This window comes from Fusarium venenatum (assembly GCF_020744135.1).
Source record: "Fusarium venenatum strain MPI-CAGE-CH-0201 chromosome Unknown EDB82scaffold_2, whole genome shotgun sequence".
NCBI lineage: Eukaryota > Fungi > Ascomycota > Sordariomycetes > Hypocreales > Nectriaceae > Fusarium > Fusarium venenatum.
The window spans coordinates 8,151,740-8,179,078 of NW_027072130.1; the positions used below are offsets into that span (position 1 = coordinate 8,151,740).

Here is a 27,339-nt window from a genome sequence, read left to right on the forward strand (position 1 = left end):
AAGAAGACTACGAGATACCTTAGAGTTGAGTGTTCAACTGTTGGTCCTCTTGACCACATCCTCGGCAAACCATGATCAAATTGCAAGGATAAATGGTCATCTGGGCTAATTGTTAAGGCCAGGATCTGTGAATGGGCCGGCTCACAAACACGGCTACAGTGACATGACCAAAAAGCTTATCATGAGATAACAGGCCTCAGGGTGTCAAAAAGACTAACCGCGGGAAGCATAAGACGAAATCAGCAAGTCAGCTTATGCTACTTAGACTATGATTCTTAGGCTCTTTATTTTTATACCCTAAAACTTAGGGCCAGCTTTTCTGGTACCCTTTAGCTAGGATAGCTAGTGTCGGTCCGCCACCGCCACTAGATCAGAAAAAGCAGATATCGCGAGATTGAGATTTTTGACAGCTGACGGACCACGTGGACTTCGCCTATCTATAGGTGTGGCGCTCTAGACAGAAATGGGAAAAGAAGAAGGGTACCCCTGTCTTTAGTTTGGTCTCAGTCAATTTCGTTCAGTCAGTCTCTGGACCATCATAAGCCGTGGCCCCAGGGTAGGTGACAAGTAAAAGTGAAGGCCTTTAGTAGCAAGCTTTAGATGAGAAGAATAATGCGGACGAAGATGTAGCGGAGCTCCCTTATTGTCATAATAACTGGCTTAGATATAATTCTCCGTGGCTATATACGTGCGTTGCTCATTACTATATCATCCCATGATAACCTGCCTCAAGTTATCTTCCTCATTACTTCCCGTTCGTTTGCACATCCCGCGAAACACACCATCCTTCTCCCACAATTCCCGCGGCGTACCGAACTCCACCATTCGCCCTCCATCAAGTACAAGAACCTTGTCAAAATCGGCAACGGTGCTCAATCGATGCGCAATAACAATCATTGTCCTGTCAGTAAACCAATCGCGGATACTCTTTTGTATTAGTACATCGGTGGCAATGTCAATAGCCGATGTCGCTTCATCTAGAACGATGACTTTCGAATCAGCGAGGAGAGCACAGGCGATGCAGAGGAGTTGCTGTTGGCCTTGTGAGAGGTTACTGCCGGACTCGGAGATCAGGCTTGATAGATCATTGAACATGCTGTTTTCAGGAGTATCGTCTTGACCGATGAGATGAACTCTCGTGAGAGCTTCGTAGAGTTGCACATCTGTGTATTCACCGAACGGATCCAGGTTCGAGCGGACAGTTCCGGAGAACAAGACAGGATGCTATGACAATGTTAGCGTCTGCAGTTTGACTGTCGCTGTCAACATACCTGTGGAATGATAGACATGCTTGATCTCAAGTCCGTCAACTTGAGCTTCGATATATCCACCCCATCAATAGTAATACTCCCAGATCTCGCTTCCAGAAACCGGAAAAGGGCCAAAGTCATTGAAGACTTGCCAGCTCCAGTACGACCAACCACACCCACACGTTCACCATGCTTGATCTTGAACGAAAGACCTTTTAACACTGGCGGTAGATCAAGCGCGTACGCAACCTCTAGGTCCTTCACTTCGACACTACCAGAGGTAGGCCAAGCAGCCGCCGGTCTTAACCCACCAAGGTATTCTGTCTCGATGTTCATGTACTCTACCACTCGCTCCATCGAGTTCACCTCCAACTCCATGTCTCCATAGGATCGGATCGTCCAACGAAGACTGTCGGAAAAGTCCAGAATGAACGATAGTGCCAGGCCAGCGAGGGCTGCATCAATTTGCTTGACAATAATTACAACACCGACGGTGATGCTGAAAAGAGCCGTAATTAGAGCCATGCGCAAACTCATCCATCGATTAGCCAAAGCGATGTAAAACGTAGTCATGGTCCAAGCATTCAGGTTATTGTGCATCTGCTCCAGGTACGTTTGAGTTCTTCGAAACGCCCGAATAGTCGAGATACCGGCAAGTGTTGTATTGAAGAGCTCAAACACGGGAGACTTGGCATTGCTTTCAAGACGTTTCAAAGGTCGACTAGCAACCAAGTATTTGTTACCGGTGACTGCGCCAATGGCTAAGAGCAAAACGGCTGGTGGAATGAGGTACGCAGATGCAAAGCAGGAAGCGATGCAGATACTGATGAGTCTTAGAAGATGCGAAACGAATTGACTCCACGTCATGGCGATACGCTCGTCAATGATGTTAAAGTCAGCCGTGAAGCGATTCAAGATGCGACCCGAGTGGACTGTGTCGAGCCATCGCATAGGAGCATGCATCACGGCGAAAAGCATCTTCTCGAAAAGGCTTCTACTGGCCCTGACAGCGAGAAAGTATGACGAAAGATATCTGAGAATACCCACAACTGCAGTGGCTAAAGAAATAGTGATGTAAATCTTCAGATAGAAGATGACGTTGGGATCTGGTGCAATCTGTTTCGAGTGATGGGAGAACAACTGTGTCGTCGAGAACGTAGACCCGGAAATGTGATGGGTGCTGGGGTTATCAGACGATGTGCTTGATTTGGCAGTCCAGATGCGAAGAACCCAGGCTCTCCCAAGAATTCCCGCTTGGTAGGCGAGATAAATGCCAATACACAATGCCCAAGGAAGTAAGCCGCCACTGCCCTTGATATACGCCAGATAAATACTTCTCTTGACGTTGCCTTTTTGACGTGTTTCATCTTGCATAAACTTCTTCGGGACAGCATCCGACTTGGAAGTCTCAGTATCTGATCCGTTCAAGATTAGAGTATCATCAGAGGTATCGATCAAGTCTACAGCGTCTTTAGTACCTGTGATTGGCACATCCGGTTGCTGGTGTGTTGAGAGTTTGGGAGGTCCAGAGTACAGCACTCCTCCGTCACCAAGTTCAACCACAAAGCTAGCACCAGGCATAACAAGACTCAAATGATGAGTAACGATGATCCGAGTACGTTCCTGACAAATATCATCAGTAAGACATCTATCGTAGATCCAAGCACCGACATGAGAGTCAACAGCGCTAAAGATATCCTCCATCAGGAGAATCTCTGCACGGGAGTACACAGCGCGCGCAAGTGTAACACGCGATTTCTGACCTCCACTCAGATTGACACCTTTCGATCCAATCTCGGTATTGTCACCGTCTTGAAGGGACTTAAGATCTTCTGATAGGGCACAGGCTTCGAGGACTTTGTCATATCTTGACTTATCCATCGGCAGCCCGAAAAGTATGTTGTCGCGAAGAGAGCAATTCTCGAGCCATGGAGTCTGACTGACATAGGCAATTGATCCTGGGACGATCCATTCACTGCCCTGGAATTGTTGTTTCTTGGGAATGTGGATTGAACCACTGAGTAGATCCGCTTCGCCCAAGATGGCAGAGAGTAGCAATGTTTTGCCTGTGCCAACCTTGCCAGAGACAACAGATAGAGCATGATTGGGGAAAAAGAGGCGGAGATCAGACAGTATGAAATCGCCGACTTCCGGGGCTCCGTTACTTGGCCAGGCGACTGAGGCATTGTGAAAGCTGATAGTATCGCTCAGCGTCAACTCAGTCTGCTTCTCAGGCTCGTCTAGATAAACGCTGATTCGCTTCAATGAGACCAAAGAGTCGAGTCCCAGGGTAAACAGCTCTGGCAGAGAACCAAGTGTCGTCTCAAGGGTATTGAATATCCCAATACTGACAAACGCAACCGAAGGCAATAGTGTACCATGAACAAGGACGTAGGTAGTCAGCGATGCAACAGCAAGCAAAATCGGGCTGATGACCCAGCATGCGAAAAGGCCACTATCAGCGAGGAAGAACTTCCACAAAGTCGCAAGCTCAGCGTTTCGTAGGGCAAGGATTCTTCGCTCCCATTGCGCTTCCAGAGCTGAGAATTTGATTTGACGCAAGCCAGTAAGGACTTCACTGACCTTGGATAGCTTGATGTCGCGATGTCTCATCAATGCTCGTGACTCGATGAGTACTTTACCAGAGAACCAGGTATTGAGAGGTAAAGTGAGGGCCCATGCCATGATACCCGCGGTGAGGGGAAGCCATCCTAGAATGAGAAGGAGGAAAATGGAAAAGACGATGAGTTTGACGACACCGGCTATGATGAGAAAGTGATACTGGAAGAAGTAACAGAGTCTCTCTGTGTCGATACCTACAAGGTTGACAATAGCTTGGTGAGACTTGAGGGAAGGTGTGTCTTCGTCAGAGGCCTCGTCAGTCTCGGATGCACATTCGTCGCCACCTGCGGTTCTGATGTTCTTGCGGAGTAGTACTTTGCCGAAGATTATGCCCGAGATTTGAGACCGGATTGGTAAGGCGAGGCTCTCGAGAGAGTACCAATACGCCCATCCTTCCATCCACTAGAAATGGTTAGTTGGCAATCGAGGGGTATCGGGCAAGACTTACCGAGTCCAATAAGTTGGACAATGCCATCAGTAAAACAAACACCATCAGTTGTATATTGTCCGCTCGTGCCGTTCCATCTTCAAGAACGTTGATGATCTTGAGCATGAACCAGAATGGAAGAATGCTCACAGCACAACGGACCAGAGTAACTGCCCACAGAAACAACAACCTGCCTTTATGAAGTGCTACAATTGAGCGGAAAAGTGAGTCTTGTCGTGTCAATTGATCCCATCGTTTCTTGAGGTCCTGGGATCTCAATCGTGAGTCCGCCTTGGGCACATCTTCTGTGTCTAGATCATCTCGCTGCGCAGCATGACGCAAAAGAGGCTGGACCCAAGTCCATGTCAAGCGCTCCAGGACAGAAACAGTCCATTGGCGATCAATTGCAACGTTTCTGTGGAAGACTTCTGGTCGTCTTGGAAGACAGGTGCTTGCGAAAGCTAATGCGACAGCGGAAAATGTGCTGATGATGGGGAGAATGATGGAAACAATAGGTAGTTGCTGAGAGTGCATGTACAAGTACCTAAGATGAGGCAATGACGATGCTATCAAGACTAGGGCAGTAAATAGTAGCCATACTCCCAGCTTTTGGGCTTCCACTGTTGAGTGTTGGAAGAAGACGCAGATGCCATGAATGAAAGCCAATGTCTATATGTGTTAGACCGAATGAGTCAATCCGGCAGGGGATAAACATACCCAAGCAGCAACAGTTATTGCAGGCTCAACGACCGACTCAACTCCATCATTGTGAAGTATGGATATCACGAGATTTGCAATACAAGTCCCAGCGCCAATGGCAGAGAATGCGATAATGAAGCTCTTGACGCCTCTATTCGTAAACTCTGCTAGAGATCTTGGCGATGCGCAGCCATCCTCATCTTGGTAAAACTGATCCTTCGCCTTACCATTTCTCGATTGGCGAAAAGCCGACTGCAGTGCATGGGAGCACGAGAGTAGCGACACAGCTAATGCAACGCTGCTCAAAGACAGTGGTAGAATTGTACTCATGGTTGACAATGTTGAAACATTGGAAGAGTAACTGATGAACTGTAAAATACGGGTATGTACAGACTCATGATGTAACTGCTAATAACGAGTCTACATCTTTACACGTTGAGCAGCCAGTCCATTGAGTTTGTTCTTGACTTTTAGCGTGTAACTCCCTGTAGAGATCGACGAAACTATCGAAAGGCGCCCGAGAGTTCGGTCCGTCTCCGCGAGACACGGCTTGAAGGACAGGGTTCAGCCGGACAATGCCGTCGAGGCCAGCCACACGTTAGATACGCAAATCAGAACGCTGAGACATACAGCGGAGAATACAGGCATGAGAATTATGTCATATTTGTCATGCTCTGGATAGGGTAAGAGACAAGAGAAATGATTTGTGTAACCAAGATTATCTCAACGCGTTCCATAGCAGCAATATTCTCCCTTGTTCGATATATCGAGCTACTATTCTGTTTGAGATGCAAGATTAGCTTCAATATGCAGGGCGCAGCGCAAAAAAAAAAGGAATATTCTGATGAGACTAAACACTGCAATCTGACTCGAAACAATCTGTCTGTCCCTACTACTTTCTCATCACAGAGCAAAGCCATGATCCTCCTGAAGACACAGCGACGATGCGTCCTCCACTAGCTCTCCATGTTCCAAGCCCCAATAGCTTACCATTGGCAACATGATATGTGCCTACCAAAGGATATTGCACCATTCCCACTGAGGCACGTAGGACAAGGTTGTAATTGATGGGGGTGATGCGTCGCTGTACAACACACGATACCCCAGGAATGATATTGGCCGAGTTGAGATCCCGGAGACGGGCAGTCCATTCATCGCCTGTCAAATCATCGCCAAAGATGATTCCATCTCCCTTGCCACTGCGTATAGGCTTGAGGATGTATCCCTGGCGGGACTGAGGGCCTGCTTGCATGAGAGTGTCCAATTCCTTGGAACCAGGGAGAATTGTGTCCACGATGTTGCTTTCAAGAACCTCAGCTTGAATCTCTGTCAGAACGCCACGGGCCATCAGAGTGGGCAATTCTTGTCGTATGATACCCAGCATGCGTTTGTCGTGTACAAGCAGTACAGTACGCATGTCATTGAAGCATCGGAGGCTGATCTGTCGTAACACGTCGAGGCCCAATGCATCAAGTTCCCGCTGGTGCAGTTCCAGTCCGACCTGGTGAATCTCTTCCCAGACCTCTCCATTTTTAGCTTTGAATCTCCAGCTGTTGACCGCCGGCTCATCAATACCCTTTACGACGCAGCAAAGTCGGTATCCAATCTGACTGCGTGCGTCTGGGAGTAATCTCAGCTGTTCCGGGGTAATAAGTCTTGGCTTGATACCAAAGCGACGCTCAACAGCATCAATAAACATGTGAATATCAATACCCTTTTCGTCGCCCTTAAGGAGATGCAGGGGATAGCTTGGATCGAATAAGCTGAACAACCCCCCCTGTAAGATCTACACACACATAAAGTCCTGTCAGAATTCAAGAGTAGTACAGAGCATGGGTGTTGCAATGTCTCACCTCATTTGGATCAGTAGCTCCAATTAGACCTGTTTCTTCAACCCGCACATTCCGATTGATAGCTTCTTGGCCATACGCTTCGTGCATGAAGCCATTGAAGGAGAACCTTGCATTTATCTCGGTGATGCAGTAGTTCTCTTGGCGCTTAGCCGTCTCTTCAACAAGGAAATCAGGGCGCCATGAGCCAAGACGCTGAGAGAATGGAGCCAGGTTGCCGATCTCAACCTGTGTCTCGATCCACTATGATCCGTTAAAATGTCTTCTCGTGTGTAACTCAGAAACACTTACTTGTAGTAGCTCCTCTTCTCTGGGCTCCAATGGCATGCGTTCGGGGAACCGCGCATCTGTGTCACTCCACCATCGTTGCACAATATCTGTGATGGCTGTTGTCAAAGCCTCGTGCAGGTCCCTCATCTGCTGCTGGTGATGTTCACCGACGAGAACAGGACGTGGACAGCCAGAGGCGTAGGAGCCATTGTGCCAGAGGTTGGCAGGACATAGCTTGAGGACTGATTCTTGTAGAAAGGCTTCCTCTCGAGCAAAGCTGGCTGTATCGATGTTGTGACTTGTGATTGGCGCAACATCATCAGGACCAGGGCCGACGACAATGTGCGTGAGCTGTTGAGTATGCATTTTGGCTTCTGGGATCTCGGGATTAAGGTTTCAAGGTGGGTTGACGACAGCAAGGAAGAGAGGATCATTGTGAGGCTATTTATGTAAGAAACGATAAACAGTAGACCTGACTGCCAACCCCAGCACATTGACATTACACCCATCCCGTAGTTAGAGCCACATGAAGAAAGCCTAATGGGTGGTTGTCATCGGACTTCCCTGTCCCCTAGTGGATATTGCTAAGACCGGTCATCTCAAATGGGAGTGGGCGAGGCAAGAAGTGATTCAGGTCGGATCTTACCAGGATGTGCAGCCCTTGCAAGACAGAGATTTCCTCAACAGACCAAGAAACAAGAAGATGTTCGCGGGCCCGCCTTTCATGGGCGATGTTAATAAGTCTGAAGCCCCATCGAGGCCTTAGTCACTTGGCTCATCTTCATCAATCCACACATCATGTATTGCTTCTCAAGTACTTCTCGTTTACTACGATCCTTCACATCAAAACCTTCCTCCCAATTAGCCCGTGGTCTTGCTACGTTGGCTTCACAACACACACTTCAAGTTTTGGAAGCCCCATCTCTTTCTTATGCCCAGCACCGCGATCATGTCGACCGTGTATCCTCCCAACTTGAGCGTACGAGAATGCTCAAGATCAGACTTGGCTTCTCTGATGACTCAAGTTCCTATTTGAAGCAGCTTCTCGTCAGTCTTCACAAACATCACAACCATCATCTACCTATATCGCATAGTGCGAGGCAGGGCTGGTTTTGGGATGTCCGTCCCAGCAAAACGATGTTCCAGGCTGGCGATCATCAGGTATGCTCATATATACACGAATTGACTTCATATTCTGACTCATACAGGCTCGATCGGAAACAATGTCAGAATTTCCTTGGCACACAGACTGCAGGTTTGCTGATCCCATGTTTTGGTTGATACTGTCCATGGCTAAACCTCACTCGCCAGCTACGAAGATCCATTGCCACGATATTTCGCCCTCCAAGTCCTTCAGCATGATCGTTACGGAGGCGGCACTCTATCCGTCATGAACGTTGAGAAGCTCAACGAACTACTCTCACCAGAAAGCAAGGCGGCTCTCATGTCTGCCGAATTCCGCATTGAGATTCCGCCAGAGTTCATCAAGGAAGCCGACAGAAAACACATTACTGGAAGTATCCTCAAGTCAAACGGCGAGTCCACCATGATTCGTTTCAGGGAGGATATCGTCACACCATTAACGGACCGAGCGAGATTCGCACTGAAAGAGCTCAGGGAGGCGCTCATGCAGCAGGAGGTTCAGGCACACACAACCGTGCATCTCAAATCGTCGGATTTGCCGAAGGGTTCCATCATTCTAATGGACAACCGTCGCTGGCTGCATTCTCGGAATGACATCAAGGACCCAGAGCGTCATCTTCGAAGGGTGAGATGGGATGCATGTGCTTTCAATAATTAAGAGACAATGATGCAATGTATTGGATAGATAGCTTAGTTGGTGTTTAATCGTGCATACCGGATGCACCGTATTGAATGAATTTGTCAATATCATTCTGTAGACTTTCGTATTACAGCTTATTACTTTGTGACGTGCATAGACTTCAAGCCACGCCACGACAGTAGGTTCCTGGTTTGAGACACCAGTATTTTGTCCGTAGTCAAGCTTCGTAAGCAGCAGTTATTGTCAATTCCAGTACCTCTCGAGTCCGTTCCTCACAAGCACCTCATTTCTCCGAACCCCAATTGTCTCGGTACTCCATCAAGCCGTGTCTCTAAACTCAAGACCTTGTCCCTGTCCAGCCTCGTCCCCTTCGACCCGACCCGCTTTAGCCCTGGCGATCTTTCAGCTGGCAACTTGCTGATGATCTCATGCGGGATCCATGCTAGCACGTCCATACTACCGGTAAGGCACGCCTTTAATGACCCCATTCGATGCCGTTATAAAATTTGCTGCCATGATTAGTTAGTTGAGCCCGCTCAAGCCGCTTGAAGTTGGTATGCTTACCTCCCTCGGTCTCTTGCGAGGGCGGATCATATCTCATCATTTGAGACATTCTAGGGTTGTACACATTAGTCAACTGCTCAACAGTATTTTGGGGCGGACGTCAGAGACATCGTTCGAACCAGTCGGTCTTCTGCTCTGCCCCCCGTGTTGTCAAGGTTGGCTCTGTGTGTGTCTTGCCCTTTCATGTTTATACACGCGTATAAGACCTACATCTTACTTAGTTAGACTACAACTGCACGCATTACTCCAGCAGGCGAGTGTCACATCATTTTTTTCCTACCCAATTGATCCAATAACCAAGATGGAGTCAAGCATTCTGTACTCATTGACTGACGTGCTGTCTGTCGCCAAGACGCATCCTTTCTACTCTGATGCGAAATATCCACCAAATGATGAAGTTATTCGCATTACCCACGAGAAGGCTTCTGCCCAAAACTCTCAATCCAGCTACTTGAGTAGAAGTTTGATCAAGCCTCTCTTTAATCTTCTCCCTTTTACACAGCGGGAGACGTCTTCATTGACGCCAGAAGAAGCTGAACTAAAAGCACGACCTTTACTTCACAAGCACGATCTGTAAGTAGCGCGATGCACAGATCAACCCCTTCTAACACTCTCAGATACGACGTAATTGAGAGGCTAGTCAACGATGTTAGCCCAGAAAACACATACCGTCACAATGTCTATACAAGTGTCACTGGCGGTGGCAGTACTCTATCAAGACCATTGTTCTTTGCGACTGACGCAATAGAGAATCGTCGTCATAGAGCTTACTTTGGGGAGTTCTTGAATAAGACCGGTCTCATCGAGAGTGGTGACTGGGTCGTCACGATACACTGCGGAGGCAGTCTCTACAGGCATGTCAATGCGCAAGATCGGACGCGCGATACTAACGAGACATAGATCGCTGGACCTAACTCTAGAGACCATGGAGAACGCCGGTGCATCCGTTCTCGCAGCTGGGAGTTATAGCAAGCCCTCCGAAACTGTCGATCTGTTGAAACAGTTTAATGTAAATGTCCTCACGGGGTAAGCTTTACTTCCCATCACCACTGTTTTGAGGTCGGGGTGCTGACTCTTGTAGCGATGGGAGTCAGATCATGGCGGTGATCCATTACATCTCAACCTTGAAAGAGGACAGAGACAAGATAAAACTGAACAAGGTCATCTACACTTCTGAAGTACTCACTGTGGCGCAAAAGGCACACATCTACAACGTCCTTGGCCCCGTCAAGATCTGTTCTGTATTGGGTAGCGCAGAAGCTGGTCCCTACGGAGTAAGTACGCCAGAACTGACTCCTTCTGAGCCAGGCACGATATATAACGATTTCATTATCGACACGCGCATGACGCTGATTGAGATTCTGCCAATTGACTACGCCGAGAACAAAGACATCCCTGTCCCAGATCTTCTCCCCGAAGGAGAAACAGGTGTAATTGCACAAACTGTACTAACACGTCTTCGCAATCCTGTCGTACGGTATGTCACCGGCGATGTGGGCTCCCTCCACCCTCTCCCCGAACAAACACGCTCCCAGATCCCTCAATCTGATCAACCCTACCTCCGCATCCTCCGTCTACACGGTCGCGACCGACGCTTCAGCTTCATGTGGGATGGCTTCGATACCCGGTTTGACAACCTAGCCACTCTGCTCTCTGAGGAACAGTACGGAGTTCTCCAGTGGCAGGTCATTCTGAGTAAAATGGAACCATCATTGGAGGCGTTTCTAGAAATTCGTCTTCTGTGTAAGCAGGACGAAACTTGTAGGCAAGCTGCCCTTGCTCGCTTGAACACGTTTCTCAATATCTATCCTCCCAACGCGCACAAGTTCAAGGTTACCTTTGTTGAGGGTCTTAGTGGGTTTGAGTTGAGTAAGACGGGGCAGAAGGTGATCAAGTTTATTGATCGGTCTGGGTAATTTTGAGGCTCAATGATTTATGTCGATTCATGTCTTATGTATAATAATAATCCGCCTTTTTTTTTTAAAATCTTGATCATCCCATGATAAGATTTTATCAGATTCTAGACACGTTCACTGCTGAGTCATCGGAACCCACACCCAAGGCAGCAACGACAATTCTTTTCCTTAGCCCCTAAGTTAGTCGAGTTATAAATATCATCTAATATCTCGTCTTCTAAAAGAGTGAAATCCAATTTTCTTTAGTATCTTCAATCCCTCATTATGTCTCAAAATCAGCCTGTGTATATAAGTCTCCCTGGTGGGATGCAATCAGAACGACGATCTTCATCGGCTTCGGAAAGATCGACACAAGCATCATTGGCCTATGAGAATACGTCTTCACAAACTTCAAACCATATGTCTCAAGACGATGAAGAAGATGACGAGCAAAGCGAAGCAGGTTCGGAGGACCTCCCCATAAGAGAACCAGCCTACACCACCCAAGAACTGGTCGCCATCATTCTGGACTTTTACAACTTCCTTACAACTCTTCACTTTGATGCTGCAAATCTCAAAACAGCTCCCCCAGAAGGATGGCCGAGCCTCACACCTGAAGTTCTATCAATCTTAGACAAATCCGAATACATTCTCGACCTCATCCGTCACATCCCTTACTTCAAACAGTCTTTCTGGTCCATTGGCTTCCTCTACAAGTCCCAGCTGTGCGACATCCCAGAGTACACGCTCAAGGACTTTGAGGAAGAGATGTGGTGGACGGAAGACTATGAATTTGTTTCAACAAGAGGTGAAGCAGACGGAAGACACTTTATCCGTCTTGCCGAAGGAAGAGAAAGCGGTGGCCGTATGGTATGGCTAAACGCCAAGGATGGCGAGATTGTTGACTGCGATATAAGAGGCGATCCTGAAGATCCGGTAGATATCCAGGTTTATTTCAACAGCCTCAAGGAAAGATATCGAAAGCTTGAATTGTTTCCCGGTCCTCCTAGTATTGTTACTCAAGAATACGAGGAAATGCCCGAGTGTGACGAAACAATCACGGAAGCAGAATTTCTAGAGCAGGGGCCAGAAATTTCTATTGTTGAGAACGTCGATTTTGGTAGGAAGCTTTATCGTCGATTCGGATGGCCTGATGCTTTTCAAAGGGAAGAATGCTGGAAGGAAGTCGAGAGGCTACAAGATGAGATGAACGATATGGATGACAGTATTTGGGAAGGGACTCCTTTGTACGGTCGACAATGAAGTATATAAGAGATACCTTGGTCAGCAGTTAGATATCTGTTGTTGAGCTTTGTCTTCCTGCACATAGATCAAGGTTGGATTATATCGTGGATAACAATCCACTTGAAGGATCTAAACCGATTGTCCTCTATAAGTCAGAATGCAACAAAGAAAATTTAAAGGCATATTCACTTTCTCATAATCCCTCAATTATATAAACGCAAGCGATAGTTCTTCTCCTTATCAATTAGCAGTCTAGGTAGCAGTAGAATCATTAGCCTCTAAAATTTTAGGGTATAGAAATAAGTAGTGTGAGAACTACAGGTTAAAGATTATAAAATGGCATATTGATTTTATCTCTTTTACTTCCAGTACTTAATTTATCTAACACCCCAGGGATACATCTGGTCTTCAAGGTATGGAAAATAAACCGAATAATAAGTCCGATGTGATAGTAGAGAGCTAGCCTGCTAATTTTGTCTTTTTTTGATTCCTATTACCAGCCATTGAGTTTCTGCCTACTTCGCTTACCACTATGCCCAGGCACCAGCCGCTTATATCCACTTGGTGCCATCTTCTAACTAGTTGGCGAACCAACAGCTTGCGTTGGTCGTTCAGGGGTTAAAATAAATATATAACTAAATCATGTCGTGGAGAAACATGTCGACAGTTGTCCTCAACAGTATTATTGTTAGCAATCATGTCTTCCTATCCAGGCCTCGAAAGTCTTCCTGCCGAGATTCAACTCGGCATCTTTTCTCAACTTCCGCACCATAGTCTCACTCAATTGGCTCGTACCTCCAAGCATTTTAGCAACATCGTTATACCTCTGATTTGGACCGATCTTGAATTTCATAGTACTATTTACCATAAGACCTCATCTGAACTGAACGTTCCTCCTCCTGTTCGCAGTCCCGCCAGCCGAAAATATTTTCCAGCAATGAGATACAACAGCGGGTCAAGAGAAGCAGAGGCTTTCTTCAACACACTGCAGACTCTGCATGTGGAAAATCCAGCCCGTCTGGAGCACGTTGCAAAGCGTATCAAGCACATATGCACTGACGTTGACCCCCAGTGGTTGCCACGGACTCGAGATTATGAAACAATCTACCCGAACGCTATTCGAGTCTGGGAGCTTCTGCCTTATATGACTAACCTTGAGTCTCTGGAAATCCACGGAAGCTCGTTGTATGGCGGTGGCAGGACAGGAGACCCATTGGAGCAACTTCAAGGTCCTACCCCTAGACTTCGATTTGCGAAGCTTTCTGGCTATGTACCCCGAGCCGTGGCTGAATGGGTTCTCAAGGCTGGTGACACTCTTGAGCGTTTGGAACTTGGCATGTTGGACCGTCCAATTTCCTCGTCCCATGATTCAGATCCCCACTTCGCCCCTCTTCCTCATGAAAAGCTCAAGAAAGAAAAAGATGACGATGAGGATAGCGAGGCGGATTCAGATGATGACGATGACGATGAATCGGACTGGGGTAGTCTTAGGGGTGAGGCTGTTATCCCTCGTCCGTTGGGTGGGTTTTTGACATCCTTTCAAGATCAAGGCAACGAGCTGAAGTTGCCTAAACTCACGCATCTCTACCTTTATCAGCCTTCTGAATCGGATTATGAGGACAGCTTGGACCAGTATACATGGTCCAAGCGAGCTGAAAAAGCCTGCCACAGTGATTGGCGCCAGATCCTCCAAGCTTCCCTACCAACACTCAAAACGCTTGTCCTCGAGCAGCGTCCTGCAGCCGACTACATCGAGAACGACGGTCTAACAGAGATGGAATGGATGGAGAATCGAATTACACCAGCAGCTAGTCAAAACCTGCTCGAGATGGTCGGGGCAGTATTGGAGGCGGATAAAAGCCAAGGATCGCTGCAGTGTGTGTACTTGTATGGCATTTTCGTCGGATTGCTCGAAGAAGACGAAGGGATGCCTGATCCGGCGGAACCTTCAGGTCGTTTTATGCAGTTCTTGCAAGGTTGTGGTGTTGAGTGTGAAGCCAGAGTCGGGCAGTGGTGTTTCTTTGACGACGACAGTGGTCAGGCGACGTGGGACGCTTGCTGTGACAGTGAAGATGAAATGGAGGATGGAGATGAGTCGATGAGGTGGGACGATGTATTATGCATTGTCTAGTTAGTAGCAGACGAAATAGCCTCCTAAGTCTTGGTGTATAAAAATAAGTATTCTAAGAACTATACCTAGTCTAAGGGGCATAAAGTGGCCTTTCTCTGATACCTTGATGGCGCTCTGGTCTTCTGGTTGTTAAGGAAAGGCTTTGTCGCATACGCCCGCTGCGATGTGAGGGTGTCGCCACCAAGCACTTCACCTAATAGTGGCGTTCTTGCCTTCTAATTCCTTTGTTCTTTCCCTCGCTACCAACCTACTCAACCCTAGTCATATGAACAAAGAGATTTTACTATTTAGGCGATTGATGCTGACGTTTGGAAATCACTTTACTTTTTCAATCAGCTTCAACAACTTGACCCAACATTCAACATCTAGAGCTTTACTTGTCTTGTCTATCACAAATCCGTCGACCACCATTTTCAACAACGTCGCACTGGTCATCACAGCCATCCTCAGGGCATCAGAAAAATTAACTCCTAGAAGCCTAAGAGACGAAATCAGTAGGTCATCTTATGCTCCTTAGTCTATAATTTTTAGACTACTTATTTCTATACCCTAAGACTGAGGAGGGCCAATTTTTCTGCTACCTACTAGGCAGAAACTCAATGTCTGGTGATAGGAACCACAGAGGACAAAATTAGCAGGCCACATTGAGCCGAGTGATTGTCATTACCCCACTATCTTCAATCACGTCACAACTTCACCCTTCAGCCACCTCCATATCAACTGTGATGTGGAAGTTGCGAAAAGATGCCAACCTGAATCTCGGCAGAAAAACAGACCCTCAAATCGTTGGTACGTCAATAGGTTAATTCAAAGATAACACCGAGTGGATATAAGTAGCTGGTGTCTAGGAATAGTGGCGAGCCAAGTCGGCAAAACCCCAATGTCAAGCGATCTCGGCAAAAACCCAATAGCTGCCGAGATTGAACAAATAACGATAGGCCATAAATAAAGCCATTCATACCATTACCCCCACCTATCATCAACTTCGCCTTCTCAACTATCTTCACAATTCGACAACCATCACAATGTCCTCCTTCGCCGTCGTAAAAGACATCGACCACCTCGTCCTAACCTGCCACGACATCCAAGTCACTATAACATGGTACACGAAGTACCTAGGCATGAAATCCGAAACCTTTGGTCCCGAATCAGCTCCTCGTCATGCTCTCAAGTTTGGCACACACAAGATCAATCTTCACCAGCGCGGTAAAGAATTCGAACCAAAGGCTAGAACGGCTTTGCCTGGGACTGCTGATTTGTGCTTTATTCTTGAAGAGGGAACGGATCTGCAAGGACTGATCACGGAATTTGAGAAGGAGGGTATCAAGGTCCTTGAGGGGGGTGAGGTTGTTCCCAGGACTGGTGCTATGGGGGGGATTAGGAGTATTTATGTTCGGGATCCGGATGGGAACTTGATTGAGTGGGTTTACTTAACACATTCCATGACCTGGTCTAACCTTTGGCAGGTTATCTTATTACGCCGCATGATAGCCTCATCAATACTTTCGAATCACTTTGTACATCAGAGCGATAGTCGGCTGATCTTCCATATCCTCTATTCAAGATCTGTCATAAACAAGTACAGGCCACATAATTCGTTTACACATCTAGTTATTTTCAATCATAGTCTTGAGCTCAGCAAACTTGACAGGCTTCGGCAGAAACAAATCCACTCCCGCAGATATCGCATCAAGCCTTGCATCAGCGCTCGCCAGACCCGTCAACGCAAACACCGTCGTCCGAGGAACTTTGTATTTCGCCTCGATCTTCCGGATCCTTTTTGTCGCCTCGATGCCGTTCATGACGGGCATGCTGATATCCATGAGGATGTAATCAAAATGCTTCTTGATGGGGCCTCGAGTTTCGCCATCCCCTATGGTTGATTTCGTAAACGTTTCGACTGCCTCTTCTCCGTTCTCGGCTTCCTCGTAGGTGAAACCGCACTTCTTCATGAACATGGTCAACAGGTTGAGGTTGATCTTGTTGTCGTCAACTAGCAGCACGTGAGCCGTGTTGGGCATTTCTGCTTTGTTTGGTTTTTGTGACTCCCTTGCTGGCTTGTCATTCTGCTCGATGTCGCCGTCCTGCTTTTGACCATCCGGTTGGCCGTATTCCTGCTGTTCGCGAGCGTTGTTTCCCATCTTCTTCTCTTCCTTCTTGTGATTGTTCCTCGGCCCGTCCTTTTTGCTGTCGTTATTGTGATTTTTTGTTTGCTTCTGTTGTTGATCCTTTTGACTCTTCTTCTCGCCTACGTAGCCATCCTCTTTGGATTCCGACTGGTTTTGCTCATCTTCAGGGAGCGGTGTCGTAGTTGTATGCGCATGATCTGACTCGCTGTTCTCGTCTCGGTGCAACGTCGAGTTCATACGCTCTGCCACGTCTCTCCCTTTCAGAGTTCCATGTCTACCTCTTTTCTTGTTATCGGTGTGAGCACTGTGGACTAGATCGCCATCATATTTGTCATCATTCGCTTCATTGATCCTTTGCAAGCATCGGTTAAACACTTGTGCAAGTTTTCTAGGACCGCATCTAATATTTTGTTAGTACCAGTAATCGAAATTCGTTTTTCAAAACTTACGGTTGTGGAATTACTTCAACCACATTTGACAACTTGGCCAAGGCTGTTGTCTGAGCTCTCGATATCTTTGCCGCCTCCTCCTCGTTCAAGCTGATGATGATGATGGGCGTCTTCTTATTCCTTGGACCCTCCCTTAATGTTTCTTGGAAGCGCTTTTCCAGTGTTTTGGCGGACGGTGGCTCGCAGTACAGGTAAAAGTCGGCTTCTGGGGGGTTGGTGTCGAATTCTCTCGCCGCCTTCATGTTGAACCAGCTTGAAAAGATCTCAATCAAGGCCTCATTGCGCACCTCGACTTGTTTGGTGATAATATCCGATTTGAATTCTCCACTTGCTTCCAAGAGTACCAAGGACTGTCCTTGGAGCTTTTGCTTCATCGTGTCCATAGGCTCTTCTGACTTGGATCCTTCTTCGGGAACAGGGTCCAGACGCAGCCGGACTTCAATCTCGGTACCTCTGCCCTGTTCTGACTTGACCTCGAGAGCTCCTCCAAGCGAATCCACAATCTGCTTGACGATACTCAATCCTAAGCCAGTACCGGGCTGGAAGGAGTCTTCCTGGCTGAAGGGAACAAAAAGTCGGTTCTGTTGGAATTCTTCGGACATGCCTTTCCCGGTATCAGTAACCCGGATCATGACGTCAATCCTTGAGTCGTCACTAATATCTTGGGCTCGTACGGAAACGCAGACGAATCCTTCTGCAGTATATTTCAGAGCGTTGGCGAACAGATTCATAACAATTCTTCGAAGGGCACCAGGTTGCGTTCTGACCATCCAAGATGTTCTCGGGGTGATATCCAAAAGAATTGATACGGGATGCTCGGTTCCAAGGCCATCGGCCCCTTGTTCTGCTGCCCCTGCCATCGCTTCGCCTCCGGGATTTGCCGATTTTTTGGGGAGTTTCTTGAAATTGTGACCGGTGGCAACAGCATCAACAACCTCCTCGACAAGGACGGATAGGTCTACCGCCGCAGTCATATTCAAGCTTTCCATTGAATCCGACGATAAGCTAATAATCTTGGCGTGCTTTCCCTTCCTCGTTTGCCCGCTTCCAAGGTTATTTATCTTGCTAAAGTCGAGCACGTGGTTCAGCGTGTCGAGAAGTGTCTTTCCACAGGTCGCAATTGAGTTGACTAGGCCGACTTCGTATGAATCGGACACGGCGTCCTTGAGAAACTCGGCGGCACCCAAAATACCGTGCAAAGGACTTCGTAATTCGTGACTCATGCTCGCAATAAACGTAGTTTTTGCCGCTTCATTCTTCCTGGTATTAATGCGCCCGACTTGACTCGTGATGCTGTTACCAAAGGCGCGAAGGTAGGATAAGTCTTCATCCAAGTTCATCATGCGGCCCGGCGCTGATGTCCAAAGGAAGCACCCACCCATTAGTTTATCCTCGACGTAGTCAAAGAGGGGAAGAAAGACAATAGACTTGGCTCCGGGTATCTTCTTGAGCAACTCCTTGTGGTCCATCGTGTCCTTGCTCTTATTCTTGTGGCGTTTGTGCCTTCCGGCTGTCGGGACGGAACTCGCATCGCTCGCACTATCATCATCGGAAGAGAGACCGGCCCCTTCCTCTGTAAATGTGAAAGCTTTTCCTTTGGGGAAACGAGAGAAATATTTTTCTAGAGTTCCAATTGAGAAAGACGGGCCTGTCTCGAGATCCAAAGGCTGAGCCTTGTCAGCAAGCGAATAGGCAAGCAACTTACATGGCCTAGAGGTTGGTGATGCTTCAGAGTCGGAGCTTTCTGTACTGAAACCATCAGGCTCCGCCGCGACCCGTGTCGGCGAGTCTTCAGAACTCGTGTTATCGTTGTGCTCCACTTGAACGGTTTTGCTCATATGTTGGATGTTGGAGGCTGTGGCGCCAAAGAGAACAACACCGTCCGCCAATATTGAGGATCGCAAGTTGTCGGCTGCTCGATGATACATCCTGGATAAGCCGTCCGTTTTCGGCTTGGTCTTGCGGGATGGCGATGTCTCTTTCTGTGACTTCCTGGTAGAGTCAGGGTCGACTTTGCGCATATTGTTGTGGAGTGACGATCGTCGCGTGGCTGAAATTGACATGCCTGGTGGTCGCTTGATCGAAGGGCGTTGAGGTTGTTCATTCTTTGACAGGACGGGATCGTCGCTCGAACATCCTTCAATAAAAGTAGCCAAACCACGAACGATGCGTTCACCTTTGAACCTGTCAACACGATCACGCGCCCATTCGAGATGCTCAGTAATCGCTTGCGCAACGCTCTGCATAAACTTGACGTCTTCTACGGTCAAGCCATCGCGCGGTCGTTCGTCCGATACGGCGTATGCTCCGATCTTGTAACCCTTCCTCGAAAAGATGGGCACGCCGGCGTAGAAGCGCACTCCCGGTTCGGACTGGACGTATACTCGGGACTTGAAACGATCGTCGAGGCGGCAGTCGGGTACGATTAGACCAGAGGCTGTGTATGTCGTTCCATCTGGGTCACGACCGGTACAGGAGTTGTTTAAACAATGTTCGCAAACGGCATCTGGGCGGGAGAGGATCGATGTTCCTACTGGGAGAAGTTAGCAGGCATGACGTATATCTTCAGGCAGGGATGTTACTCACACCACAGTTCACTGTTGTAATCGGAAATGCTGGAGGTTTGTGTCTTGTCGGTAGGATTGTCTGCCAATGTTCCCAGTCGCAAATTGCGCGTGGCTTCAGCGAGGATGTACTGGTTGTTCGTATCGATGAGCGAGACCATAGCACGCTTCACGTTGAGTCGGAATACAGCCAGTTGGGCAAAGGCAGAGAGTGCCTTGTCGGATGAAGGCTGAGGCGCATTTGCGTCATTGATTTGGGAGGGCGCAGAGATTCCATCGACATTTCGAGCGACTTTGAGAGAAGAGCCTTGTGCTATTTGCCAGCTCTGGAAGTAACTCTGCACCTCGCGTTCGCGTTGCAGCTCTGCAGAGCTTGACATTGTATTGTGGAATGCGCTGTCATGTCATGCCAGGTTTGGATACTAAAGAAAATGGAATGCTCTGGCAGACAAGAATTAGGTGGTAGGTTGGTGATGGGAGTGTGATGAACAGAAATTACTGTTAGGCGGTTCCCCTCTAGAGAATCTAGGTACCATTGCGTCATAGTTGCCCCCGAGCGTCAGCGTCATTGGAAGGTTGTCAAAACAGATTTTAAGCCTAGAGCCTTTCTAGAATAGGTACTTCCTTCTACGCCCAAATGAGGTCACGCCAGGACAAGACAGGAAAGAAAGGACAGGAACAGCGATCGAAAATACAGGGTCAAACATCGATTAGCGGTCAAGTTGGCGATTTGGGGACGTGATCGGGCAACCAGGTTTTTTACTTTCTTTTCTTTTCCCCTTTCGCTGCCTCAGCCCATAATCCCTCATCCCAGCCATCAAATGTCAAGCTTCGCCAAGAAAAATAAGCTGCTTGAATGTGGGGGTTCCAGACTTTATTAGATATTAGTAGATCTACAGTAATCTTGCAGTTTATTTGTTTATTAATTAAGCCCAAATATCTTGGTACGTACGATGTCCAATTGAGTTTCAAGACATGGACTGTAGAACCGACAATCTGGTTCAACCAACCCACTACAATACCGTTATTGTACGCGCAGCCAAAGATTTCGGAAACATTGTACTCCGAAAACTCCGGTCCGCTGATTTCCTATTTGGGCCATCACAACCAAAAGTCCCAGGAGCATCTCCTTGGAGATGGCAAGATACCACCCACTGCTTACTATTAAGGATTCAATCCAATGGAATATCTCGATATGATAGAATTAATAAGCGTCGTGTTGCCCAAATAGATAAATAGGTGTCAGACACTCCCGATCCACACACCATCATTATCATCCACCTCCAACAATCATTGCAGTCTTCACCATGTCTTCCACCAAACACACAGCACGATCAATTCTCGACGCATTCTACGATGCCGAGCGCATTTACATGGCCGCATCACCCGAAGAGCGCGATTTTAGCGGCATGGCAGCAACGCTCTCACCAGAAGTGAAACTCAGACAAACATCAGGCCTACCCTACGCCGGTGATTACGTCGGGCCTGAAGGATTCCGAAAATGGGCAGAAGACATGGCCAGCTATTTCGACAAACTCGATGTGCAGAACCCCGAGATTTTTGAACGCGAGGGTTCGAACCGCATCATCTCGCTCAGCTACCTCTATCTTAGAGTTCGCAAGACTGGGGAAGAGTTGAAGTACCCTATGTGCCAGGTCATGACGGTTGATTTGGAAGCTGGCGTTATCAAGAGCATTATGCCGTTTCATTGGGATTTATATGCGTTAAACAAGGCTATCGGTCACACACCTGAGATATAATCACCGTATCAGAAGAAGCACCAGCTAGAGAAGAGACAAGCTATCTTTAATCAAACCAAAGGAATTCAACATCGTGTACTTTTGAAATCATCGATGCTCCGCAATGACTTTATCGCAATACTCTGCAAACTCAGCAGCCGTACCCGTGCCTCCTTGTTCCTTCGACTTGAGATTCTCCAATAAATCTGGCCTCGGAGAAGGATGAAATCGACCCCAAGGCCAAATAAACCTCCCTCCATCCTCGATCTGTAGATCTGGCGAAAGGCCTGCCCAGAGGTTGGTGTACGCACCAAACTTGGCATGATAAAGAAGCACCGAGACGGCATAACGAACCACCAACGGCATATGGCGCAGAAGAGAAGTTTGAAGGTTCCCAGGATTATGGCACACGCTGAGAACGCCCTGAGATCCGATCTGGTCTGCCAACACGCTCGCGAGATACCAGTTTCCGGACTTTGAATTTGTGTAGTTGACTTGAGGGTCTGAAGATGGTGTGATGACGTCTTTCATGTTGACTCCTCCCTTTGGAAGGGCGACGTCGGTTACGATAGATGCTGTCCAGACAACGCGCACTGAAGCAGGCGGTTTGTCCTTGGCGGTTTGAGTTAGAAGAGGTACGAGAAGTTGTGTAAAGTACCACGGCCCGATGGCATTCGTGGCTATGCTGAGTTCATATCCTTGCGCCGAAACTGAGCCTGGAGGAGGCATAGACACGCCCGCGTTGTTGAATAAAACATCAAGCCGTGATTCTTTGGTTGCGAATTCTTCCGCAGCCGACTTGACAGATTCGAGATCGTCGAGGGATATCTTGAGGAAGGCCAGCTTCCCGGATGATCCAGGGCAATGCTCTTTCAATTGCGCGATGGATTGTTCACCTTTCTCTTGGGACCTGCCTGCGATATAAACTGATCCGCCAGCTTCGTATAGCATGCGGCACAGCTCAAAGCCAATGCCGGAGTAACCGCCTGTAACGATAAAGACACGTCCATCTTGTGGTTCAAGATTTTCCTCGGTGAATTGAGGTTTTGGCGGGAACATGAGAGAATACGTGTTTCCCATGGCGAGCGTTCTCTTTGGTGGTCTGCTGGGTTGTGGTTGATGAATGGTGGAGAATTTCGGATGGGAGGAGAACTGAAGGGCGGGGATATAGGCAGAATTGGTAGGAGTGACGCATCACAAATCTTAGCAACGTTACGGTTGATACAATGGACAGCAACTGATTGTGAGCCTGGTGGAGAAAGTTGGCCTTCTAAATCTTAGAGTAAAAAATAAATAACCTACAACCATAGCCTAAATGGCATAAGGCGACCTGCTAATTTCGTCCATTGTGCCTAAGCGGCCACCTTTTCTGGTATCCTGAGGCAGGGATATAGATAGAGACAGGTATTTGCACGATACCAGTTAAGAGACTCGCGCCACACATCTCTCACCAAGCATATTCGCGATATGTGATGCCAACTTCTCAACCATAGCCAAACCTGGATCATGGTCAGGATTAACTTCTGCAACCGTCAAACCAACAACTTTGTCGCTTGCAAGCAGCACTCTCAACGCCCTCATCATCTGCTCAAATTCAACACCTGTGAAATTCGGCACATTCGCCAACGGAAATGTCCCCGGGTCAATAGAATCAACGTCCAAGTGTACCATAATCATATCCACCTTGCTCTCGAGATACTCCAATGTTTCTCTTGCACGCTGTTCTGGTTCTTTCGCCACGGATGCTGAGCTGACAACTTTGTAGTTGTTGTCAAAAATGTATTGGAAATGCTCAGGTTTGTTTCCTGGTAGAGACATGTTTGTGCCGAAAAGGACGGTGTTGGAAGAATCACAGACTGGTTCACCTGACGGACGAGAGAATTGCTCCATGCGTGGTAATGCACCTGGTAGCCGAACTAGATGCGCCATGTTCATACCAGCAAAAGTCCCAATGGAATCGGGATCCTTCGGAGAAGTAAGATCGGTATCGGCGTCGATGTAAATCAAACCAACGCGCTTAGGAGGTGCATGTTTCCAAAATGCGGACATAATAGCCGGAAGCATACAACACTCGCCGCCAATGATGAGTTGGAAATCTTGTTTACGCGCAAGGCTATCGCTAACAGCATGCTCGACAGATTCGCAGACTGAGATGTTAATATCCTCGTTCCGTACACCACCCGGGCTAAAGGTTGCCGCTGTGTAAGTCGCTGGCAAATACAAGGCACCGATTTCCAAGACAGGCGGCACACCAGCTTCCTTGAGTTTGCTGACGATTCCGACGTCTTGGAATGCTTTAGGTGCTTTGGATTTGCCCGGGATGATAGAGCCGCAATCTGCAGGGACATAAATAATAGATACATCTGAGGTTGCCATGCCGATGGGTTAAGCTTCGGTTATGCTTGAAAAGAGTTTATATTACCTCAATCTTTAGTAGAGGAAAGCCGGAAAAGGCGTCCTTTTCATTCTGCTTATGGTATCCAGTTCTCATGTGACGTAAGTGTTGTCAGTGGCAGGGCTTGGAAACATGATTTGTCCGTCAGCAATGTCGGCAAACAACAGAGTAGGATTACACTTGCCTTTGAAATTCGACATTTCGAAGCAAATATTTTGTAACAATTTTCTGAGATGACATGTCACGAAAGCCATGGGCAGTAATTAAAGTGCTGTAAAAGCGTAACTTTTTGATTGAAATCAACTATATACATGAATTATCTTAATCGTTCCTATTAATCCAACATGACAGTCATTGTAACCTAATCATGGATGATATCCTTTCGTTCACACAGCTTATACACTATTGGAGTTCTATCTCCAAGTAAAGTTCGGGACATTAATATGTCGCTTAGATACCGGCACCGAGGCCAGCGAGGAGAGCGACAACGGGGGTGAGGAGAGGAGCGAGAACACCAGTTCCGAGACCGGCAAGGAGAGGAGAGAGAGCAGCAATGAGGCCGGGGAGGATGGCGGCAACGAGGCCAATGACGAGAGTGAGAACCTTGGCGAGGATCTGGAAGACGGAGTGGAGGACAGAGATGAGCTGGGGCTGGAGACCAGTGACAGTGACGATGGTCTTGACAGCAGTGAGGACCTCGGAGACGAGAACAACAACGAGGTTGAGAACCTTGTCGACATCGCCGTCAGCGACAGGGAGACCAGCAGCGCCGGTAAGCTTGGTGACGATCTGGGTGAGCTCAAAGTTGACACCCTCAAGACCGGGGATAGCCTTGTCAGCACCCTCAGACTTGGTGAGGTCACCAGCCTTGACCTTGTCGGCAATACCGCTGAAGCCAGAGGTCTTACTCTTGATGTTGGAAGCACCGCTCTGGAGAACGGAGAGGAGCTGAGCGGGGCTGGAGATGTCTCGCTTGATGGGAGAAGCAGAGCCCTTGGTGGACTCGTCGACGATCTGATCAACACCAGCAATCTTGAGGATGTTCTCAAGGTTCTGGACAGCGCCGCGGACCTCTTGGGTGTCGGGAGTAGGGTTGACACCAGCGGGCTGGGCAACGGGAGAGGCAATGGCCGAAGCGGCGAGAGCGAAAAGGGAGAAGAAAGTGGCCTTCATTTTGAATGATGTTGTTGAGGAAGAGAGAAGTGGTTTTGAGTGTAGAGTGTGTGTGAGTTGATGATGAGATTGATGGATGATGAGAACTGATTTGAAGCAGAGAATAGACGTCCTTATATACACGAATTTGTCTATTACTTTGATTTTTATCTTCTTTTTTTTTCCAAACTATACAGGTCGATCACCTACAGGGAAATTGCTTAGAGTCCCTGGATGTCAGTGATGATGTCGATCACTCTCAAAGACTCGAGTCGTGAGAACTTAGCTTTGCGTCCAAGAGTCCACATAGTGGCCCCCTTTGGCGTCTTCTCCACGACATATCCATTTTCAACTCCCGGGCCTTTCTTTTAGTGGTTATGCTACTTATCAAAGCTAGTGGGTAGCAGAAAAGTTGTCTCTCTTAGTCTTATGGTAGAAAAATAAGTAATCTCAAAACTATAGTCTAAGGAGCATAAACTGACCTGATAATTTATTCCCTTATGCTTCAAGTGGTCAATGTTTCTAATACCCTGAGGCAAAGGTTTATAATTTGTTGAGACTATAATGTCTTGTTGATAAACGATTTTAGACTTTGGGTGATATTCACTGCAGGTGTCTCTTGGTCTTGCATATCTTACTTTTTTGGATAATCTTGTTTAACCCTTTGAGAAAATAGTACTTCATATGTGCTCGTAGTAGATATTTGATCATCAACGCTATCGAATAGTCAATCTCAGGTTGTATCTCTCCTTGTCGATGTCATCGTCCTTCCCCTGCGCTAATCCCCCGACCCATTTTTCCGGGATATTTCGTACGGGATTAACAGTGGGGATAAAGGCAGCCCAGCTCCAGTGGACCAGGTTCTATGCTGCCGGCTGTCGATCATAACTAAAACCTGTCATATCCAGCAAGTCTTGCTTCTTCTCATCTGGTAGTTCGATCTACAACTGGGTCCGATTAATACTAATTTCTTACAAGTCTTCTAGGGGCTCCAGATGTCTTGTTTGTTGGCATAACAGGGTTAAAACATAGGGAGAGTTTTCAGGTCCGATGTTGTGACGATTATTACTTGTTTTGGGGATTTGCAATCGATGCTACTGCAGGTGTGCCATCTATTCTCACCAGAAGATTGCATTAGTTTCGATATGCTCAGATTCGTGGTGGGATGAATACCGAATCGAGGCTGAGATGTCACCAATATCTAATACTGGAATGTCCACGGCTACACTGATCCATCATCTCTCATTTCAGTGAATAGCCACCTTGTTTCATCATCATGCTAAGCATTCACTGCCAAGGTCCTATATTCCATTCCCATAACGTCTTCAGCCTCTAAGGCTCAGTAGTCTTGCTTTACCTTTCTCTACTGGAGGACAAGTCCGTGTCCCCGGTGCTTGGACCGTCTCCACGTGTCCGTGGCCCTATAGCAAGCAAACAGCCCTAGCAAACACTACTATGGGCCATTATTGTAGCTGATCGGCAGTTGAGATCGTCACATCATAAAGGATCCGGTTGGTGAAGCTATGGCTTCTTCCCTGGAATGGGAAATCAGCTCGTCCATAATATGCTGATCTTAACGATACTTGAGGGGGCTCCCACTTTAACATGAGCTAAGAAGCACAGGTAAGGCAGCGACCTTTTTTGTATGTACTCTGCTCAACAAAGAGGTACAATAGAAGACGGAGAAGGTACAAACACCGCCATATGACGAAATTCAGCGCTTTTACCAGGAGAGTGGATGCTGGAACTGAGATTGCCGACTGACGATTAATCAATACAACAGAGAAAGTACGTACAGTATGATTGACTCAGGCCAAGATCTGTGTTCCACTGTATTTGATTCAGTTTTTGCTTTCAATGTTGTGTTGCTCGATGTTTGTGACCAAACGAAGCATGTGAATCTCATAATGTATTTGTCTTCTCATTCACAAATCTTGGATAATTTGTGAGAAAATACGCAAATGGTCTTGAGCTAATCCTCTTTCTATGTTGCCATTTTAAATTGTCTTTTGACTTCTTAGATCTAACTAGCAGCCAAATATCTCCAAGATGCGTCACAGACATAGGGTAGCAATACAATACCAGAAACACCATTCTTACAAATTCAACATGTTCCCATATAATTTCGGGCATTGACAATAACTAGTGACGCCTTTCAAATATCCATAATCAACT

At 47.4% G+C, this 27,339-nt stretch overlaps 9 protein-coding genes across 9 annotated transcripts; 5 read left to right on the plus strand and 4 right to left on the minus strand.

The window, feature by feature from the left end:
* Positions 1-645: 645 nt before the first annotated feature.
* On the minus strand, positions 646-7,484 carry EDB82DRAFT_575898 (uncharacterized protein; the record flags this gene model as incomplete). Its single annotated transcript, XM_065609964.1, has 8 exons — positions 646-1,224; positions 1,272-4,274; positions 4,321-4,821; positions 5,017-5,367; positions 5,629-5,672; positions 5,989-6,784; positions 6,852-7,091; positions 7,140-7,484. The coding sequence occupies 8 exons, from the start codon at positions 7,482-7,484 to the stop codon at positions 709-711; spliced, it is 5,796 nt and encodes a 1,931-aa protein (XP_065465038.1). The 3' UTR covers positions 646-708.
* Positions 7,485-7,916: 432 nt separating this feature from the next.
* Positions 7,917-8,919, plus strand: EDB82DRAFT_525531 (uncharacterized protein; the record flags this gene model as incomplete). The annotated part of the gene is made up of 3 exons (XM_025736202.1): positions 7,917-8,279; positions 8,327-8,373; positions 8,430-8,919. 3 exons carry the CDS (start codon positions 7,917-7,919, stop codon positions 8,917-8,919), a joined length of 900 nt encoding a protein of 299 aa, XP_025586832.1.
* An 847-nt stretch (positions 8,920-9,766) lies between these two features.
* EDB82DRAFT_537337 (uncharacterized protein) lies at positions 9,767-11,444 on the plus strand (the record flags this gene model as incomplete). The annotated part of the gene is made up of 4 exons (XM_065609294.1): positions 9,767-10,038; positions 10,083-10,319; positions 10,366-10,491; positions 10,547-11,444. The coding sequence occupies 4 exons, from the start codon at positions 9,767-9,769 to the stop codon at positions 11,379-11,381; spliced, it is 1,470 nt and encodes a 489-aa protein (XP_065465039.1). The 3' UTR covers positions 11,382-11,444.
* Positions 11,445-11,575: 131 nt separating this feature from the next.
* EDB82DRAFT_501814 (uncharacterized protein) lies at positions 11,576-12,784 on the plus strand. Its single transcript, XM_025736204.2, has one exon. It carries the CDS (start codon positions 11,646-11,648, stop codon positions 12,621-12,623), a length of 978 nt encoding a protein of 325 aa, XP_025586834.1. The 5' UTR covers positions 11,576-11,645; the 3' UTR covers positions 12,624-12,784.
* Positions 12,785-13,171: 387 nt separating this feature from the next.
* EDB82DRAFT_501815 (uncharacterized protein) lies at positions 13,172-14,906 on the plus strand. Its single transcript, XM_025736205.2, has one exon. It carries the CDS (start codon positions 13,303-13,305, stop codon positions 14,734-14,736), a length of 1,434 nt encoding a protein of 477 aa, XP_025586835.2. The 5' UTR covers positions 13,172-13,302; the 3' UTR covers positions 14,737-14,906.
* A 660-nt stretch (positions 14,907-15,566) lies between these two features.
* On the plus strand, positions 15,567-16,284 carry EDB82DRAFT_195383 (Glyoxalase/Bleomycin resistance protein/Dihydroxybiphenyl dioxygenase). Its single transcript, XM_025736206.2, has 2 exons — positions 15,567-16,156; positions 16,203-16,284. The coding sequence occupies exons 1-2, from the start codon at positions 15,762-15,764 to the stop codon at positions 16,222-16,224; spliced, it is 417 nt and encodes a 138-aa protein (XP_025586836.1). The 5' UTR covers positions 15,567-15,761; the 3' UTR covers positions 16,225-16,284.
* Positions 16,285-16,343: 59 nt separating this feature from the next.
* On the minus strand, positions 16,344-20,417 carry EDB82DRAFT_462410 (uncharacterized protein; the record flags this gene model as incomplete). The annotated part of the gene is made up of 3 exons (XM_025736207.2): positions 19,901-20,417; positions 17,315-19,847; positions 16,344-17,265 (listed from the first exon to the last, which is right to left on the minus strand). The coding sequence occupies exons 1-3, from the start codon at positions 20,256-20,258 to the stop codon at positions 16,344-16,346; spliced, it is 3,813 nt and encodes a 1,270-aa protein (XP_025586837.2). The 5' UTR covers positions 20,259-20,417.
* Positions 20,418-21,335: 918 nt separating this feature from the next.
* EDB82DRAFT_546081 (uncharacterized protein) lies at positions 21,336-23,993 on the minus strand (the record flags this gene model as incomplete). The annotated part of the gene is made up of 5 exons (XM_065609451.1): positions 21,336-21,555; positions 21,868-21,932; positions 21,972-22,769; positions 23,139-23,582; positions 23,742-23,993. The coding sequence occupies 5 exons, from the start codon at positions 23,991-23,993 to the stop codon at positions 21,336-21,338; spliced, it is 1,779 nt and encodes a 592-aa protein (XP_065465040.1).
* Positions 23,994-24,166: 173 nt separating this feature from the next.
* EDB82DRAFT_501822 (uncharacterized protein) lies at positions 24,167-25,287 on the minus strand. Its single transcript, XM_025736211.2, has one exon. It carries the CDS (start codon positions 25,183-25,185, stop codon positions 24,463-24,465), a length of 723 nt encoding a protein of 240 aa, XP_025586840.1. The 5' UTR covers positions 25,186-25,287; the 3' UTR covers positions 24,167-24,462.
* Between the last annotated feature and the right edge of the window lie 2,052 nt (positions 25,288-27,339).